Source organism: Coregonus clupeaformis, chromosome 3 (assembly GCF_020615455.1).
Source record: "Coregonus clupeaformis isolate EN_2021a chromosome 3, ASM2061545v1, whole genome shotgun sequence".
In the NCBI taxonomy this organism is placed as follows: domain Eukaryota; kingdom Metazoa; phylum Chordata; class Actinopteri; order Salmoniformes; family Salmonidae; genus Coregonus; species Coregonus clupeaformis.
Genome location: NC_059194.1, coordinates 31,353,229 through 31,370,207, shown reverse-complemented (window position 1 = coordinate 31,370,207; position 16,979 = coordinate 31,353,229). Strand labels below are relative to the sequence as shown.

The following is a 16,979-nucleotide window of genomic DNA, read 5'->3' as shown; positions in this document are numbered from 1 at the left end:
CATTTATTTAAGTCAGAATCTTGTAAACTGGCCAGTAAATAAAACGGTATCAATGATCTGCCTGCTTCACGGTGTCACACGCACACACACTTCACTGAAAACACTGCACTGAAAACAACTACCTTGAATGCCTCCTGATCCTACAGGACAGCACAGTGTGGCATGACATGGGTGTAGGCAACTGGGTAGGGGAAGAGTTAAATGACTATTTCCAAACTGTTTCGAGAGAGAGATTGTTGCTAAAAGAAGGAAAGGGCTATAAATGCATCACTTGAACATCAATCATATGAAAATGAATCAAACTGTCTCTTAAAAACATGGAATCACATAGCTCATATTCCAAAGTGGTCTAAAAGCCCTCCAGTATTTCATTGGTGGAACCCTACATATAATGCCCCTTTAAAACACTGTCTTTAGCATGCCATTTAGAAGACTTTGTTTTCAATAGAGGAATACAATAAAATAATAACAACAAAAAAACATACACATCTGTCATTACAGAAATCTCCATAAATATCAGACAACTGAACATCAGTCAGAGAGAGACTACTTCCTGGAGAGCAGAAATATGTCAGGGGCTACATGGGAAAAGTAGTCTTATATACACAATCTATACACAGGCCTGGCTCTGGACATGATTGATGTTTTCATGGCACAATTCATTTTCACATAGGAGTAAACAACACTGATATCCCAAGCCCCCCAAACCTAAAATGTACAGGTACAGTAGATTAATACATGGCGATGAGAATACCCTGCCCAATGGGCAAAAACTGGTTGAATCACTGTTGTTTCCACGTCATTTCAATCAAAAAAATCTATGTAATGATGTTAAATCAACGTGGAAAACCCATTGGATTTGCAAAAAGACATCAACGTAAGGGCATTTTGTATTTTTTTCACTTAACATTTAACCTAAATCCAATGACATAGTTAATTTTTTTTTTGTTGATTTCACATTGAATTTACAATAGTTGACAACTCAACCAAATGTAATGAGATGAGAGAATTACATTTTTGATAAGAATAAGCTACAGTGGCTTGCGAAGGTTTTCACCCCCCTTGGCATTTTTCCTATTTTGTTGCTTACAACCTGGAATTAAAATTGATTTTTTGGAGGTTTGTATCATTTGATTTACACAACATGCCTACCACTTTGAAGATGCAAAATATTTTTTATTGTGAAACAAACAAGAAATAAGACAAAAAAACAGAGAACTTGAGTGTGCATAACTTTTCACCCCCACAAAGTCAATACTTTGTAGAGCCACCTTTTACAGCAATTACAGCTGCAAGTCTCTTGGGGTATGTGATGTAAATGTAAATGATGTAAATGTAAATGTATGTCTCTATAAGCTTGGCACATCTAGCAACTGGGATTGTTGCCCATTCTTCAAGGCAAAACTGCTCCAGCTCCTTCAAGTTGGATGGGTTCTGCTGGTATACAGCAATCTTTAAGTCATACCACTGATTCTCAATTGGATTGAGGTCTGGGCTTTGACTAGGCCATTCCAAGACATTTAAATGTTTCCCCTTAAACCACTCAAGTGTTGCTTTAGCAGTATGCTTAGGGTCATTGTCCTGCTGGAAGGTGAACCTCCGTCCCAGTCTCAAATCTCTGGAAGACTAAAACAGGTTTCCCTCAAGAATTTCCCTGTATTTAGCGCCATCCATCATTCCTTCAATTCTGACCAGTTTCCCAGTCCCTGCCAATGGAAAAACATCCCCACAGCATGATGCTGCCACCACCATGCTAAACTGTGGGGATGGTGTTCTCGGGGTGATGAGAGGTGTTGGGTTTGCGCCAGACATAGCGTTTTCCTTGATGGCCAAAGAGCTCAATTTTAGTCTCATCTGACCACGGTACCTTCTTCCATATGTTTGGGGAGTCTCCCAGATGGCTTTTGGTGGGCGGCCCTCTCTTGGCAGGTTTGTTGTGGTGCCATATTCTTTCAATTTTTTTAATAATGGATTTAATGGTGCTCCGTGGGATGTTCAAAGTTTTGGATATTTTTTTTATAACCCAACCCTGATCTGTACTTCTCCACAACTTTGTCCCTGAGCTGTTTGGAGAGCTCCTTGGTCTTCATGGTGCCGCTTGCTTGGTGGTGCCCCTTGCTTAGTGGTGTTGCAGACTCGGGGGCCTTTCAGAACAGGTGTATATATACTGAGAGCATGTGACAGATCATGTGACACTTAGATTGCACACAGGTGGACTTTATTTAACTAATTATGTGACTTCTGAAGGTAATTGGTTGCACCAGATCTTATTTAGGGGCTTCATAGCAAAGGGGGTGAATACATATGCACGCACCACTTTTCCGTTATTTATTTTTCTGAATTTTTTCATTTCAATTCACCAATTTGGACTATTTTGTTTATGTCCATTACATGAAATCCAAATAAATATTCATTTAAATTACAGGTTGTAATGCAACAAAATAGGAAAAACGGCAAGGGGGATGAATACTTTTGCAAGGCACTGTATGTTAATTCGATATCTGAGTGAGAATGACTAACAAAATCAATGGAGGTCCCCTGGAGGTCAGGGCCTCTGGGCATGTGCCCGGTCGTTATTTTGCCATGATTATTACAAGTTTAGATAGCTGGCTAGACTAACTACCAATAAAATAATTGGCATGGCTAATTGTCAGCTAATTGAGTGACTGACATAACAAGATAAAAACTGCTTATGCACAACCACATTTCTAAATTGCACCTGGTGTGTTATTCTAGTTTGACTCTCAATAGTAAGTTGAGATCCCGACGGAGTTCCAAAAAAATGAATACAAATGTTTTGGCCCGGGGGCCCCCTAGCAACCGCAGGCCTAAGCGACCGCTTATGCGCTTATGCCTGGAGTTGGCCCTGAAGACACACATTATGCAGTCTATGTAAGCCTCTCCAGTCGTTGCAAGTCCTCAGTAGTAGTCATCATTAGTAGTCTTTAGAGGACCAAACACAGTCCAGCAGCTAAGTGGGCAAGTCAGTGCCCTTCACATCATAGTAACTCTTACTTTTACCAGATTCTTACAGTACAATAGAAAACGTACACAAGAAAAATAGTGTGTGTGTGTGAGAGGAAGAGGGGGAGAGAAATAAAGGGATAGAGAAATAGGATAATATAACAATAATATGAGTATTATTTTCATTTAAAAAAGCAGTAGTTTTCCCTGTCACTGTAACTGAACACTCTGGTAGCAAACATGAGCCCAAAGAGTACATATACAACAAGATGGAGGGATAGATCTATCCCTCAGTAACATACAGTACCCAATGTAGCTAATGTACAATAGTCAAACCAATACTCCAGTCAGTGTCCACGATAGCTTCACTTTTCACTGCTTGTTGACGTTTGTTCTTCTTTTCTTGTTTTTACTGGTCATGTTGGTGATGAATCCTGTTCATCATGATTGTTTCCTCATTTCTATTCTTCATGTGTAGAAAAACACCTAAGTACCAGCTAGGCTCCGTCACAGTTTGTTGTAGTGCAATGAGTACACTGACTCCCTCCCTCGCTGGGCTGGCCTGAGGGTTAGCTGCCATGGTGCTCTTTTAGCTCTTTTAGCTCTTTTGTCTTCCCCAGAATATTAGATCTGGAGAAAGATAGGAGGAAACACACAGGTGGTTTACATAAGGTAAGACAAAATACAATTTCACAACTGCAGTTTCTCACTTTATATTTGATTGACCTGACTATGTCACACATTAGGCTATCCAATAATGATAACAATAATGATAATAATAATACATGTATTTTATTTAGCACTTCTCACTACAATCAAGAATCTCAAAGTTGTTTTGAAAACAAAAACAAATGTAGGATCTGGCTATATATACAGTACCAGTCAAAAGCTTGGACACACCTACTCATTCCAGGGTTTTTCTTTATTTTTACTATTTTCTACATTGTAGAATAATAGTGAAGACATCAAAACTATGAAATAACACATATGGAATCATGTAGTAACCAAAAAAGTGTTAAACAAATCAAAATATATTTTATATTTGAGATTCTTCAAAGTAGCCACCCTTTGCCTTGATGACAGCTTTGCACACTCTTGGCATTCTCTCAACAAGCTTCATGAGGTAGTCACCTGGAATGCATTTCAATTAACAGGTGTGCCTTCTTAAAAGTTAATTTGTCGAATTTCTTTCCTTCTTAATGCGTTGGAGACAATCAGTTGTGACAAGGTAGGGGGGGTATACAGAAGATAGCCCTATTTGGTAAAAGACCAAGTCCATATTAAGACAAGAACAGCTCAAATAAGCAAAGAGGATCGACAGTCCATCATTACTTTAAGACATGAAGGTCAGTCAATCTGGAAAATTTCAAGAACTTTGAATGTTTCTTCAAGTGCAATTGCAAAAACCATCAAGTGCTATGATGAAACTGGCTCTCATGAGGACCGCCACAGGAAAGGAAGACCCAGAGTTACCTCTGCTGCAGAGGATAGGTTCATTACAGTTAACTGCACCTCACAGAGTTAAAGTAACAGACACATCTCAACATCAACTGTTCAGAGGAGATTGTGTGAATCAGGCCTTCATGGTCTAATTGCTGCAAAGACACCACTACTAAAGGACACCAATAAGAAGAGACTTGTTTGGGCCAAGAAACACGAGCAATGGACATTAGACCGGTGGAAATGTGTCCTTTGGTCTGGAGTCCAAATTGGAGATTTTTGGTTCCAACCGCCGTGGCTTTGTGAGATGCGATGTGGGTGAACGGATGATCTCTGCATGTGTATTTCCCACCGTAAAGCATGGACGGGGAGGTGTTATGGTGTGGGGGTGCTTTGCTGGTGACACTGTCTGTGATGTATTTAGAATTCAAGGCACACTTAACCAGCATGGCTACCACAGCATTCTGCAGCGATACGCCATCCCATCTGGTTTGCTCCTAGTGGGACTGTGATGTATGTATATATATATATATACACTGCTCAAAAAAATAAAGGGAACACTTAAACAACACAATGTAACTCCAAGTCAATCACACTTCTGTGAAATCAAACTGTCCACTTAGGAAGCAACACTGATTGACAATAAATTTCACATGCTGTTGTGCAAATGGAATAGACAACAGGTGGAAATTATAGGCAATTAGCAAGACACCCCCAATAAAGAAGTGGTTCTGCAGGTGGTGACCACAGACCACTTCTCAGTTCCTATGCTTCCTGGCTGATGTTTTGGTCACTTTTGAATGTTGGCGGTGCTTTCACTCTAGTGGTAGCATGAGACGGAGTCTACAACCCACACAAGTGGCTCAGGTAGTGCAGCTCATCCAGGATGGCACATCAATGCGAGCTGTGGCAAGAAGGTTTGCTGTGTCTGTCAGCGTAGTGTCCAGAGTATGGAGGCGCTACCAGGAGACAGGCCAGTACATCAGGAGACGTGGAGGAGGCCGTAGGAGGGCAACAACCCAGCAGCAGGACTGCTACCTCTGCCTTTGTGCAAGGAGGAGAAGGAGGAGCACTGCCAGAGCCCATCAAAATGACCTCCAGCAGGCCACAAATGTGCATATGTCTGCTCAAACGGTCAGAAACAGACTCCATGAGGGTGGTATGAGGGCCCGACGTCCACAGGTGGGGGTTGTGCTTACAGCCCAACACCGTGCAGGACGTTTGGCATTTGCCAGAGAACACCAAGATTGGCAAATTCGCCACTGGCGCCCTGTGCTCTTCACAGATGAAAGCAGGTTCACACTGAGCACATGTGACAGATGTGACAGAGTCTGGAGACGCCGTGGAGAATGTTCTGCTGCCTGCAACATCCTCCAGCATGACCGGTTTGACGGTGGGTCAGTCATGGTGTGGGGTGGCATTTCTTTGGGGGGCCGCACAGCCCTCCATGTGCTCGCCAGAGGTAGCCTGACTGCCATTAGGTACCGAGATGAGATCCTCAGACCCCTTGTGAGACCATATGCTGGTGCGGTTGGCCCTGGGTTCCTCCTAATGCAAGACAATGCTAGACCTCATGTGGCTGGAGTGTGTCAGCAGTTCCTGCAAGAGGAAGGCATTGATGCTATGGACTGGCCCGCCCGTTCCCCAGACCTGAATCCAATTGAGCACATCTGGGACATCATGTCTCGCTCCATCCACCAACGCCACGTTGCACCACAGACTGTCCAGGAGTTGGTGGATGCTTTAGTCCAGGTCTGGGAGGAGATCCCTCAGGAGACCATCCGCCACCTCATCAAGAGCATGCCCAGGCGTTGTAGGGAGGTCATACAGGCACGTGGAGGCCACACACACTACTGAGCCTCATTTTGACTTGTTTTAAGGACATTACATCAAAGTTGGATCAGCCATGATGTGTGGTTTTCCACTTTAATTTTGAGGGTGACTCCAAATCCAGACCTCCATGGGTTGATACATTTGATGACAGAGAATTTTTATTGTTCAGAAATGTGGTGGGTACTCTCTTCGTTCACTGGACTTTATCCTGCTAACTGTTCCAAATGTCCGAACTGAATTTGGTAAAAGGTCTTTTATGTACTCTGCGCCATCGTCTTGGAACACCTTACAAAATAATTTTAAACTGGAAGAACTTGTCCCGATTGGTGTTTTTAAATCTCTGATGAAGGATTTTGAGGCTGATTCCCTGACCTGTCAATGTTTTTAATTTGCTGTTTTTGATATTGTTATACTCTTGTGAATTCATGAATGGTTTTTTACTAGATTACTTGTAGTTTTTCATGTTGTCTGTCTGTAATTTTTTGTAATGACTTGGTGCTGCCTATCTTGGCCAGGACGCTCTTGAAAAAGAGATTTTAAATCTCAATGAGCCCTTCCTGGTTAAATAAAGGTTAAATAAAAATAAAATAAATAAATAAAAATTTCCATTGATAATTTTTGTGTGATTTTGTTGTCAGCACATTCAACTATGTAAAGAAAAAAAGTATTTAATAAGATTATTTCATTCATTCAGATCTAGGATGTGTTATTTAAGTGTTCCCTTTATTTTTTTGAGCAGTGTATATACAGTAGAGAAATATAGATATCTGTCTTACCTAAGTGCTTTCCATCTGTCCTTCTCCACCTGGTTCTCTGGGCTCTCACTCTCATAGGATGCCAGATAGAGTCCTAGGGATGACAGAGAAAAAGAAAGAAAGCATGAGTTACATATTCAAGTCTGATACTTTGTATCAGTTTCAGCCGTATATTCACTGTGATGTTTGACTATAACTAGTTAAACATACAAAAAACTATCTAAAATGATAAACGAAATGTAAATGGCTATAGCTAGCGAACAATGTATGTGGCTAACTATCTAGCTAATTTAGACAGTTTGTCCCGTTGACTATACATGGGCTACGATTAGCATGCTAATCGATTAGCATGCGCCCAAGTGTGGATATTTTCGTCAGATAAACATGAAACTGAACACAGTACGCATGTATTAATGTATCGTGATCAAACACTGTAGTGAAAAAACATTTGAGACGTGAATGGCAAACATTTAATTTCAAAACGGGAGATGATTTTCTCTCACTGCAGCTAAAAAACGGCCCCATGTTTTCCTAAATGTTTTGAATGGCAGACTGATCACATTACCAATATCTGTGCTCTGATTGGAGGATTACTAAAGATTGCTCACTAGGTGGTGCTACCGATCAAAATTCCCCAGATTATGAAAAGTAGATCATTTTCAATGGAGAAATGTTGCAGCAACGATTGCTAGTGCTGCAGAAATATATATATATATATCATCGGCTCATGTTAGGTGTGACTGTGTGTCTTACCGTCCTCACTGAAGATGGGAGCAGTGTGGAGGTAGTGGAGGATGCTCCTGTCTGTCTCAAACGGACACTCCATTTGTTTCCACGTCATAAACTCTCCCACCTGACGAGCCAACTCCACAAATTTCTGAAAACAAAATTAACAAAGGATACGCCCCATTACAAAGAGAAAGAGAGAGAATAAAATAAAATCCTACATTTTTAAGTATCAGTATAATGTTTGCAGCCTTACTGCAAAATGGACATGGCCATTGGGCAAGCGGTTGGCACATCCCTCATTCAGGAAGTAGATATCTTTGATCAGTAGGCTGAAGAAGGGAATCACAATCTAAAAAAAAGAGAGATAGAAAGTGAGTTATAGAAAAATATTAATTTCAAGTTTTATGCACTGGGTTTTGATGCAAGAAAATGGGTCAGGTGAGTCCAGTAGTTTAGGTCGGAGTTAGATGAAATAGAGAATGGTGGGTTGAATGGTAGGCTACCTTCTCCCTGTTGCTATTAGCAGTCTGGGACCTGTGGGCAGCTCCCCTCAGCGCTGTTCTGTAGTTGTAGAAGTTTCCAGTAGGGTCCATCTGATGCTGTATGGGAGAACAACATAGCATTCCAAAGTTGTCCATGATAAGCATTGGTCCCACCTTATTGTGGCACTAAAACCATGTTTTTAAACAGCAACTGAACCTAAAAAGCAACTTCTCATTTTGAAAACAGCCTACAGTTGAAGTCGGAAGTTTACATACACTTAGGTTGGAGTCATTAAAACTTGTTTTTCAACCATTCCACAAATTTCTTGTTAACAAACTACAGTTTTGGCAAGTCGGTTAGGACATCTACTTTGTGCATGACACAAGTAATTTTTCCAACAATTGTTTACAGACATATTATTTCACTTATAATTCACTGTATCACAATTACAGTGGGTCAGAAGTTTATATACACTAAGTTGACTGTGCCTTTAAACAGCTTGGAAAATTCCAGAAAATGATGGCATGGCTTTAGAAGCTTCTGATAGGCTGATTGACATCATTTGAGTCAATTGGAGGTGTACCTGTGTATGTATTTCAAGGCCTACCTTCAAACTCAGTGCCTCTTTGCTTGACATCATGGGAAAATGAAAAGAAATCAGCCAAGACCTCAGAAAAAGAATTGTAGACCTCCACAAGTCTGGTTCTTCCTTGGGAGCAATTTTCAAATGCCTGAAGGTACCACATTCATCTTTACAAACAATAGTACGCAAATATAAACACCATGGGACCACACAGCCGTCATACCGCTCAGGAAGGAGACGCGTTCTGTCTCCTAGAGATGAACGTACTTTGGTGCGAAAAGTGCAAATCAATCCCAGAACAACAGCAAAGGACCTTGTGACGATGCTGGAGGAAACAGGTACAAAAGTATCTACAGTGGGGAGAACAAGTATTTGATACACTGCCGATTTTGCAGGTTTTCCTACTTACAAAGCATGTAGAGGTCTGTAATTTTTATCATAGGTACACTTCAACTGTGAGAGACGGAATCTAAAACAAAAATCCAGAAAATCACATTGTATGATTTTTAAGTCATTAATTTGCATTTTATTGCATGACATAAGTATTTGATACATCAGAAAAGCAGAACTTAATATTTGGTACAGAAACATTTGTTTGCAATTACAGAGATCATACGTTTCCTGTAGGTCTTGACCAGGTTTGCACACACTGCAGCAGGGATTTTGGCCCACTCCTCCATACAGACCTTCTCCAGATCCTTCAGGTTTCGGGGCTGTCGCTGGGCAATACGGACTTTCAGCTCCCTCCAAAGATTTTCTATTGGGTTCAGGTCTGGAGACTGGCTAGGCCACTCCAGGACCTTGAGATGCTTCTTACGGAGCCACTCCTTAGTTGCCCTGGCTGTGTGTTTCGGGTCGTTGTCATGCTGGAAGACCCAGCCACGACCCATCTTCAATGCTCTTACTGAGGGAAGGAGGTTGTTGGCCAAGATCTCGCGATACATGGCCCCATCCATCCTCCCCTCAATACGGGTGCAGTCGTCCTGTCCCCTTTGCAGAAAAGCATCCCCAAAGAATGATGTTTCCACCTCCATGCTTCACGGTTGGGATGGTGTTCTTGGGGGTTGTACTCATCCTTCTTCTTCCTCCAAACACGGCGAGTGGAGTTTAGACCAAAAGCTCTATTTTTGTCTCATCAGACACATGACCTTCTCCCATTCCTCCTCTGGATCATCCAGATGATCATTGGCAAACTTCAGACGGGCCTGGACATGCGCTGGCTTGAGCAGGGGGACCTTGTGTGCGCTGCAGGATTTTAATCCATGACGGCGTAGTGTGTTACTAATGGTTTTCTTTGAGACTGTGGTCCCAGCTCTCTTCAGGTCATTGACCAGGTCCTGCCGTGTAGTTCTGGGCTGATTCCTCACCTTCCTCATGATCATTGATGCCCCATGAGGTGAGATCTTGCATGGAGCCCCAGACAGAGGGTGATTGACCGTCATCTTGAATTTCTTCCATTTTCTAATAATTGTGCCAACAGTTGTTGCCTTCTCACCACGCTGCTTGCCTATTGTCCTGTAGCCCATCCCAGCCTTGTGCAGGTCTACAATTTTATCCCTGATGTCCTTACACAGCTCTCTGGTCTTGGCCATTGTGGAGAGGTTGGAGTCTGTTTGATTGAGTGTGTGGACAGGTTTCTTTTATACAGGTAACGAGTTCAAACAGGTGCAGTTAATACAGGTAATGAGTGGAGAACAGGAGGGCTTCTTAAAGAAAAACTAACAGGTCTGTGAGAGCCGGAATTCTTACTGGTTGGTAGGTGATCAAATACTTATGTCATGCAATAAAATGCAAATTAATTACTTAAAAATCATACAATGTGATTTTCTGGATTTTTGTTTTAAATTCAGTCTCTCACAGTTGAAGTGTACCTATGATAAAAATTACAGACCTCTACATGCTTTGTAAGTAGGAAAACCTGCAAAATCGGCAGTGTATCAAATACTTGTTCTCCCCACTGTATATCCACAGTAAAACGAGTCCTATATCGACATAACTTGAAAGGCCGCTCAGCAAGGAAGAAGCCACTGCTCCAAAACCACCATAAAAAATACAGACTACGGTTTGCAACTGCACATGGGGACAAAGATCGTACTTTTTGAAGAAATGTCCTCTGGTCTGATGAAACAAAAATAGAACTGTTTGGCCATAATGACCATCGTTATGTTTGGAGGAAAAAGGGGGACTTGCAAGCCGAAGAACACCATCCCAACCGTGAAGCACGGGGGTGGCAGCATCATGCAGTGGGGGTGCTTTGCTGCAGGAGGGACTGGTGCACTTCACAAAATAGATGGCTTCATGCGGAAGGAAAATGATGTGGATATATTGAAGCAACATCTCAAGACATCAGTCAGGAAGTTAAAGCTTGGTCGCAAATGGGTCTTCCAAATGGACAATGACCCAAAGCATACTTCCAAAGTTGTGGAAAAATGGCTTAAGGACAACAAAGTCAAGGTATTGGAGTGGCCATCACAAAGCCCTGACCTCAATCCTATAGAACATTTGTGGGCAGAACTGAAAAAGCGTGTGCGAGCAAGGAGGCCTAGAAACCTGACTCAGTTACACCAGCTCTGTCAGGAGGAATGGGCCAAAATTCACCCAACTTATTGTGGGAAGCTTGTGGAAGGCTACCCGAAACGTTTGACCCAAGTTAAACAATTTAAAGGCAATGCTACCAAATACTAATTGAGTGTATGAAAACTTCTGACCCACTGGGAATGTGATGAAAGAAATAAAAGCTTTAATAAATAATTCTCTCTATTATTATTCTGACATTTCACATTCTTAAAATAAAGTGGTGATCCTAACTGACCTAAGACATGGAATATTTACTAGGATTAATATATCAGGAATTGTGAAAAACTGAGTTTAAATGTATTTGGCTAAGGTGTCTTTAAACGTCCGACTTCAACTGTTTGTGGCATCTATATGAGTCAGAAACTTTTATTCTAGTGTCAAAATTGACTACACAGTGTAAATAGGATAATTTTGGTCGTAAAGTCAGTCTCGTCCAAAACTGAGATTTGTAAAATGATAGGAAAAAATTGTATGTCACGGAATGAAGGGTACCGTAACAGTTTTCCTTCCTTGCTCACAGCTGGCAGCACCCAAGTAATCATCAATTTGTAGCACAGCTGCACTTGACCTGATCGTAATGCCCATGGTCAATTTGGTATGACATTCAATATCCCTATGGGGTTAGTTAGGGACTATCAGTAAATTACACAATGCACATGGGACAATATTTTAAAAGGTCAATAGGTCCACATTTCAATGACTTAGAAACCTCAAACAAACTATTTAAAAAAATTATTCAAATACAAAAATTGAAAGCATTTAATATGACAACTAAAACATGTGCAACATGAAAATATTGTCCCATTTAAATAGTGTAATTTATTGACAGTCCATAACTAGCCCCAAAGATAGGCTATCCAATGTCAAACCCACTTTGCCACGGTCGCACACCAGCCGGCTGAAGCTAATTGCCGAAAGAAGTTGGCTAGCGTTAGCCTAGGCGACTTCAAGACAAGACCTGGTTAGACTATTTCAAGTTATTTAGATGGGTGAGTGACCTTAATTGTGTACTGTTTTGTCAGAGTGAATGTACAAACGCTTGCCATGTGCGAACAAACACACAAGAGACACACATATTAAACCACCCCCCCAAGACAACTCTCGTTTAGCTTCAGTCATAGCTGCTGCATTTCTTAATGACCAAGCCTAAAAACGAGGCCAAATCAGGAAGTTCAGCCCCCATTAAACTGTAGTTTAATAGGCAGGTAAAGTGTTTTCTCCATATTCTACCAATGACATACGGTTTCATATTAGTGAGTTATACCTCCAGAATGAAGTACTTGGCAGTCTTGGCTTTCCCCCAGGTCTTCTTCAGCCGAGACACAGGACTCATATTCATACCAGCTAGAGGAGCAGACATGTTAAATATCAGTATATTGCCAAATATCAGTGTATGATCTTGTATTGTGTGGGATACAGTCGAGACACTCACAGATGATGGCCATGAGGGAGTTGAAGTTGCCGATGTTGAAGCACTCTCTGGCCACATCGATGAAGAACTCGATCACCTGGGCTCTCTGCTTCTTCTTAGCAGGCTGAGAGGAGACATAAACAAGCTGGTAGTGAGATATAATGGATGTAAATTACATGCAAAACTAAATATATTTGGCCCAGTTCTGGGAAGAAAGTCTACTGCCTCACAGTCACAATGGGGATCTGAGTGTAGTAATGCTACATTGCCACCTTGGGCACTAAAGAACCGTGACTGAATCATCAACCTCAGTGAGGGAAGACTGGCACAATGAAGACGAGAATAACATGTGAAATCATTTACCATGCAGATCTCAGTGGCCACCAGGTAGCACAGCCTGTTGAACCACCTGACATAAGCCTCCAAGTTAGTGGTCTTCTTCTTCTGCTCACTGAAACACGGCTGCAAGAGACACAAACACACAATATTGTACATCGGGACCAGAGAGGGCCACCTTACTAGGCATTCAGGTCCCTATTCAGACTTGAGATACGTTGACTTAACATGGACTTAGGTCCATGTTTTATTGACTTACAGTAAGTCCATGTTAAGTCTACTTCATGACCTTTACCAGGGCTCCCTCTCAGCCAGAGAAGGTTAGCATTTTGACATCTGGGGCACACCCATTGGAAAGGTGTCATCCTACAAGTACCTTGGTCTTTGGTTGGACGATAAACTGTCTTACAAAGTTCATGTAGATAATCTTTTTTTCGTAACAAGGCTTCCTACCGTTTGAGGCTAGAAAGAAAATTGTTCAAGACAATTTCTTTCTGTAATTGATTATGGTGACGTATTGTATATGCATGTAGCCTCTTCTGTGTTAAAGAGACTGGAGTGAGTTTATTATGCATCTTTGCATTTTGTTACAAATGCCAAGTCACAAACCCATCATTGTATCAAATGGTGGGCTGGACCTCGATTTACAGTCCCTTCGGAAAGTATGACTTTTTTCAGCTTTATTCTAAAATTGATTAAAATGTTTGTTTTTCATCAATCTACACGCAATACCCCGTAATGACAAAGCAAAAACTGTTTTTTCTAATTTTTTTCTAATTTATGAAACATAAAAAAAAATGAAATATCACATTTACATAAGTATTCAGACCCTTCACTCAGTACTTTGTTGAAACACCTTTGGTAGTGATTACAGCATCAAGTTTTCTTGGGTATGACGTTACAAGCTTGGCACACCTGTATTTGGGGAGTTTCTCCCATTGTTCTCTGCAGATCCTCTCAAGCGCTGTCAGGTTGTTTGGGGAGCATTGCTGCACAGCTATTTTCAGGTCTCAATAGAGATGTATGATCGGGTTCAAGTCCGGGTTGTGGCTGGGCCACTCAAGGATATTCAGAGACTTGTCCCGAAGCCACTCCTGCGTTGTCTTGGCTGTGTGCTTAGGGTCATTGTCCTGTTGAAAAGTGAACCTTCACCCCAGTCTAAGGTCCTGAGCGCTCTGGACAGGTTTTCATCAAGGAACTCTCTATACTTTGCTCCGTTCATATTTCCCTCGATCCTGACTAGTCTCCCAGTCCCTGCCTCTGAAAAACATATCCACAGCATGATGTTGCCACCACCATGCTTCACCGTAGGGATGGTGCCAGGTTTCCTCCAGACGTAAAGCTTGGCATTCAGGCCAAAGAGTTCAATCTTGGTTTCATCAGACCAGAGAATCTTGTTTCTCATGGTCTGAGTGTCCTTTAGGTTCCTTTTGGCAAACTCCAAGCGGGCTGTCATGTGCCTTTTACTGAGGAGTGGCTTCCGTCTGGCTACTCTACCATAAAGGCCTGATTGGTGGAGTGCTGCAGAGATGGTTGTCCTTCTGGAAGGGTCTCCCATCTCCACAGAGGAACTCTAGAGCTCTGTCAGAGTGACCATCGGGTTCTTGGTCACCTCCCTGACTAAGGCCCTTCTCCCCCGATTGCTCAGTTTGGCCGGGCAGCCAGCTCTAGGATGAGTCTGGGTGGTTCCAAACTTCTTCCATTTAAGAATGATGGAAGCCACTGTGTTCTTGGGGACCTTCAATGCTGCAGACATTTTTTGGTACCCTTCTCCAGATCTGTGCCTCAACACAATCCTGTATCGGACCTGTACAGACAATTCCTTTGACCTCATGGCTTGGTTTTTGCACTGACATGCACTGTCAACTATGGGACCTTATATAGACAGGTGTGAGCCTTTCCAAATCATGTCCAATCAATTGAATTTACCACAGGTGGACTCCAATCAAGTTTTAGAAACATCTGAAGGATGATCAATGGAAACAGGATGCACCTGAGCTCAATTTCTAGTCTCATAGCGAAGGGTCTGAATACTTATGTAAATAAGGTATTTCTGTTTTTTATTTTTAATACATATGCAAAAATGTCAAAAAACCTGTTTTCGCTTTGTCATTATGGGGTATTGTGTGTAGATTGCTGAGGTTATATATATTTTTTAATCCATTTTAGAATAAGGCTGTAACATAACAAAATGTGGAAAAAGTCAACGTGTCTGAATAATAATTCGGAAGGCACTGTACATGCGCAGACAGCTACATTTGTATGTGTTTATCTACAAAGCCGTTCTAATTAAACTCCCTCTCTACTTTGGTAGCCTGCACTCTTTCACGACTAGCAGTTACCAGACGTGGTCCACTAGGTGGCAGTGACTTAAAGTCCCCAGGGCCGTTACCGAGTTAGGCAAGACTGCCTTTTCCCAATGTGCACCGGAGGCATGGAACAGTCTGCAAAAAATGCTTCACCTAGATGTACTAGTGCCCCTTAGTGAGTTTAAAACTCTGGCCCAAAACTCTGTTGACGAGAGGTGTAAATGTTTTCTGTAGGCCGATCATCTCTTAATGATATGTTTTTGTGCTGTTTGTATTGTGTGTTTAAAGTATGTATGTTGCCACGAGCAACACCGCAGATATTGAGATGAGTGACATGCTAGACTTCGCTCTCACAGTCACACACAGTATCTGCCCATGTGCACAGGCTCGATTTACGCTGTGTCTCAATGGGTTTCTTTTTTCTTTTCTGAAGTCTGAATCGGGCCCTCAATGATCAGTAAAGGAATGAATTATTGTCATTTTATGTGGATTGAAACGATTTCACTATGATAATAGAGGTTTTAACTGGGCACAGACGTCAATGCAACGTCTATTCCATATTGGTTCAACGTAATTTCATTGAAATGATGTGGAAACGTTGATTCAACCAGTGTGTGCCCAGTGTGCTGACTGGGTTGATGCTATAGGGGTTTTGTCTGATGTTATGGAGGCATCTATCTAACCATAGACAGACAGACACACACACACCCTCCCTGTGTTAATGTCATCAGCAGCTGGCAGAGACAATGGAAATAGGGCAATTACTGCAGAGAGAAAGGGAGGGAGATAGAGGGAGAGAAAAAGAGAGAGACACAGAGAGAGCAAGAAAGCAACGAAAGACAGGTAAATAGAGAGAGAGGTTGCAAGAATGAAAGAGAGCAAAGGAGCGTGTGCGAGAAAGATGGCGAGATACAAATAACGTAGTGTGTGTGTGTGCGTGCAACTGTGTGTATGTGTGTGTGTGACTGTGTGTTGTGTCGTCATCGTCATTAAAGTGAGCCCCAGGCAGAGGCTGGCCTTAGTGACCTGCTGGCCCCTGAGTGGCCCTATAGACCCGCTTTCTGATTAGTGATGCTGAAACACTCATACTCTCTCTCTCTATCTCTCTCGCTCACACTCTCTTTTCAAACAGCAAAAAAAGTATTCACACAGCAGTATACTGTAATGTTATTTCCACTGACAAAGTGCAGTATAATATATTATACCTGAGTGCTATCCAGTTTGTCTTTCTGAACGAAGGCTTGGACAAACTCTTCAGGGCCAATGTGACTCAGATGTTCCTGAAACACACAGAGCAGACCACAGCGGCATGGCCACGGATATTAACTAAATTCATCTCAGTAATGGTAGCCAATCAATACAGGAAGTCATGAATCATCGACAGATATCACATTTCCTTGAATTAACAGCTGACCCCTGGTATGCAGCTATATTAGCTCACACATTTACTTAGGCTGCATTTACACAGGCAGCCCAATTCTGACATTTTTCCAAATGTTTGGCAAAATATCTGATCTGAATTGGGCTGTCTGTGTAAATGCAGCCATAGGGGCATACAG

At 41.9% G+C, this 16,979-nt stretch overlaps 1 protein-coding gene across 1 annotated transcript in view; it reads right to left on the bottom strand.

Moving 5' to 3' along the window:
• Positions 1 to 2,480: 2,480 nt before the first annotated feature.
• Positions 2,481 to 16,979, bottom strand: part of LOC121544701 (ras-GEF domain-containing family member 1C-like) — a 58,038-nt gene continuing 43,539 nt past the window's right edge. Inside the window, exons 6-14 of the mRNA XM_041854778.2 lie at positions 16,626 to 16,700; positions 13,139 to 13,237; positions 12,797 to 12,899; positions 12,629 to 12,708; positions 8,225 to 8,320; positions 7,975 to 8,070; positions 7,746 to 7,869; positions 7,014 to 7,086; positions 2,481 to 3,594 (exon numbers count right to left, since the gene is read on the bottom strand). Coding sequence (XP_041710712.2) covers positions 3,534 to 3,594; positions 7,014 to 7,086; positions 7,746 to 7,869; positions 7,975 to 8,070; positions 8,225 to 8,320; positions 12,629 to 12,708; positions 12,797 to 12,899; positions 13,139 to 13,237; positions 16,626 to 16,700 — 807 coding nt within the window. The 3' untranslated portion in view covers positions 2,481 to 3,533. The remainder of the gene's footprint in view (positions 3,595 to 7,013; positions 7,087 to 7,745; positions 7,870 to 7,974; positions 8,071 to 8,224; positions 8,321 to 12,628; positions 12,709 to 12,796; positions 12,900 to 13,138; positions 13,238 to 16,625; positions 16,701 to 16,979) is intronic.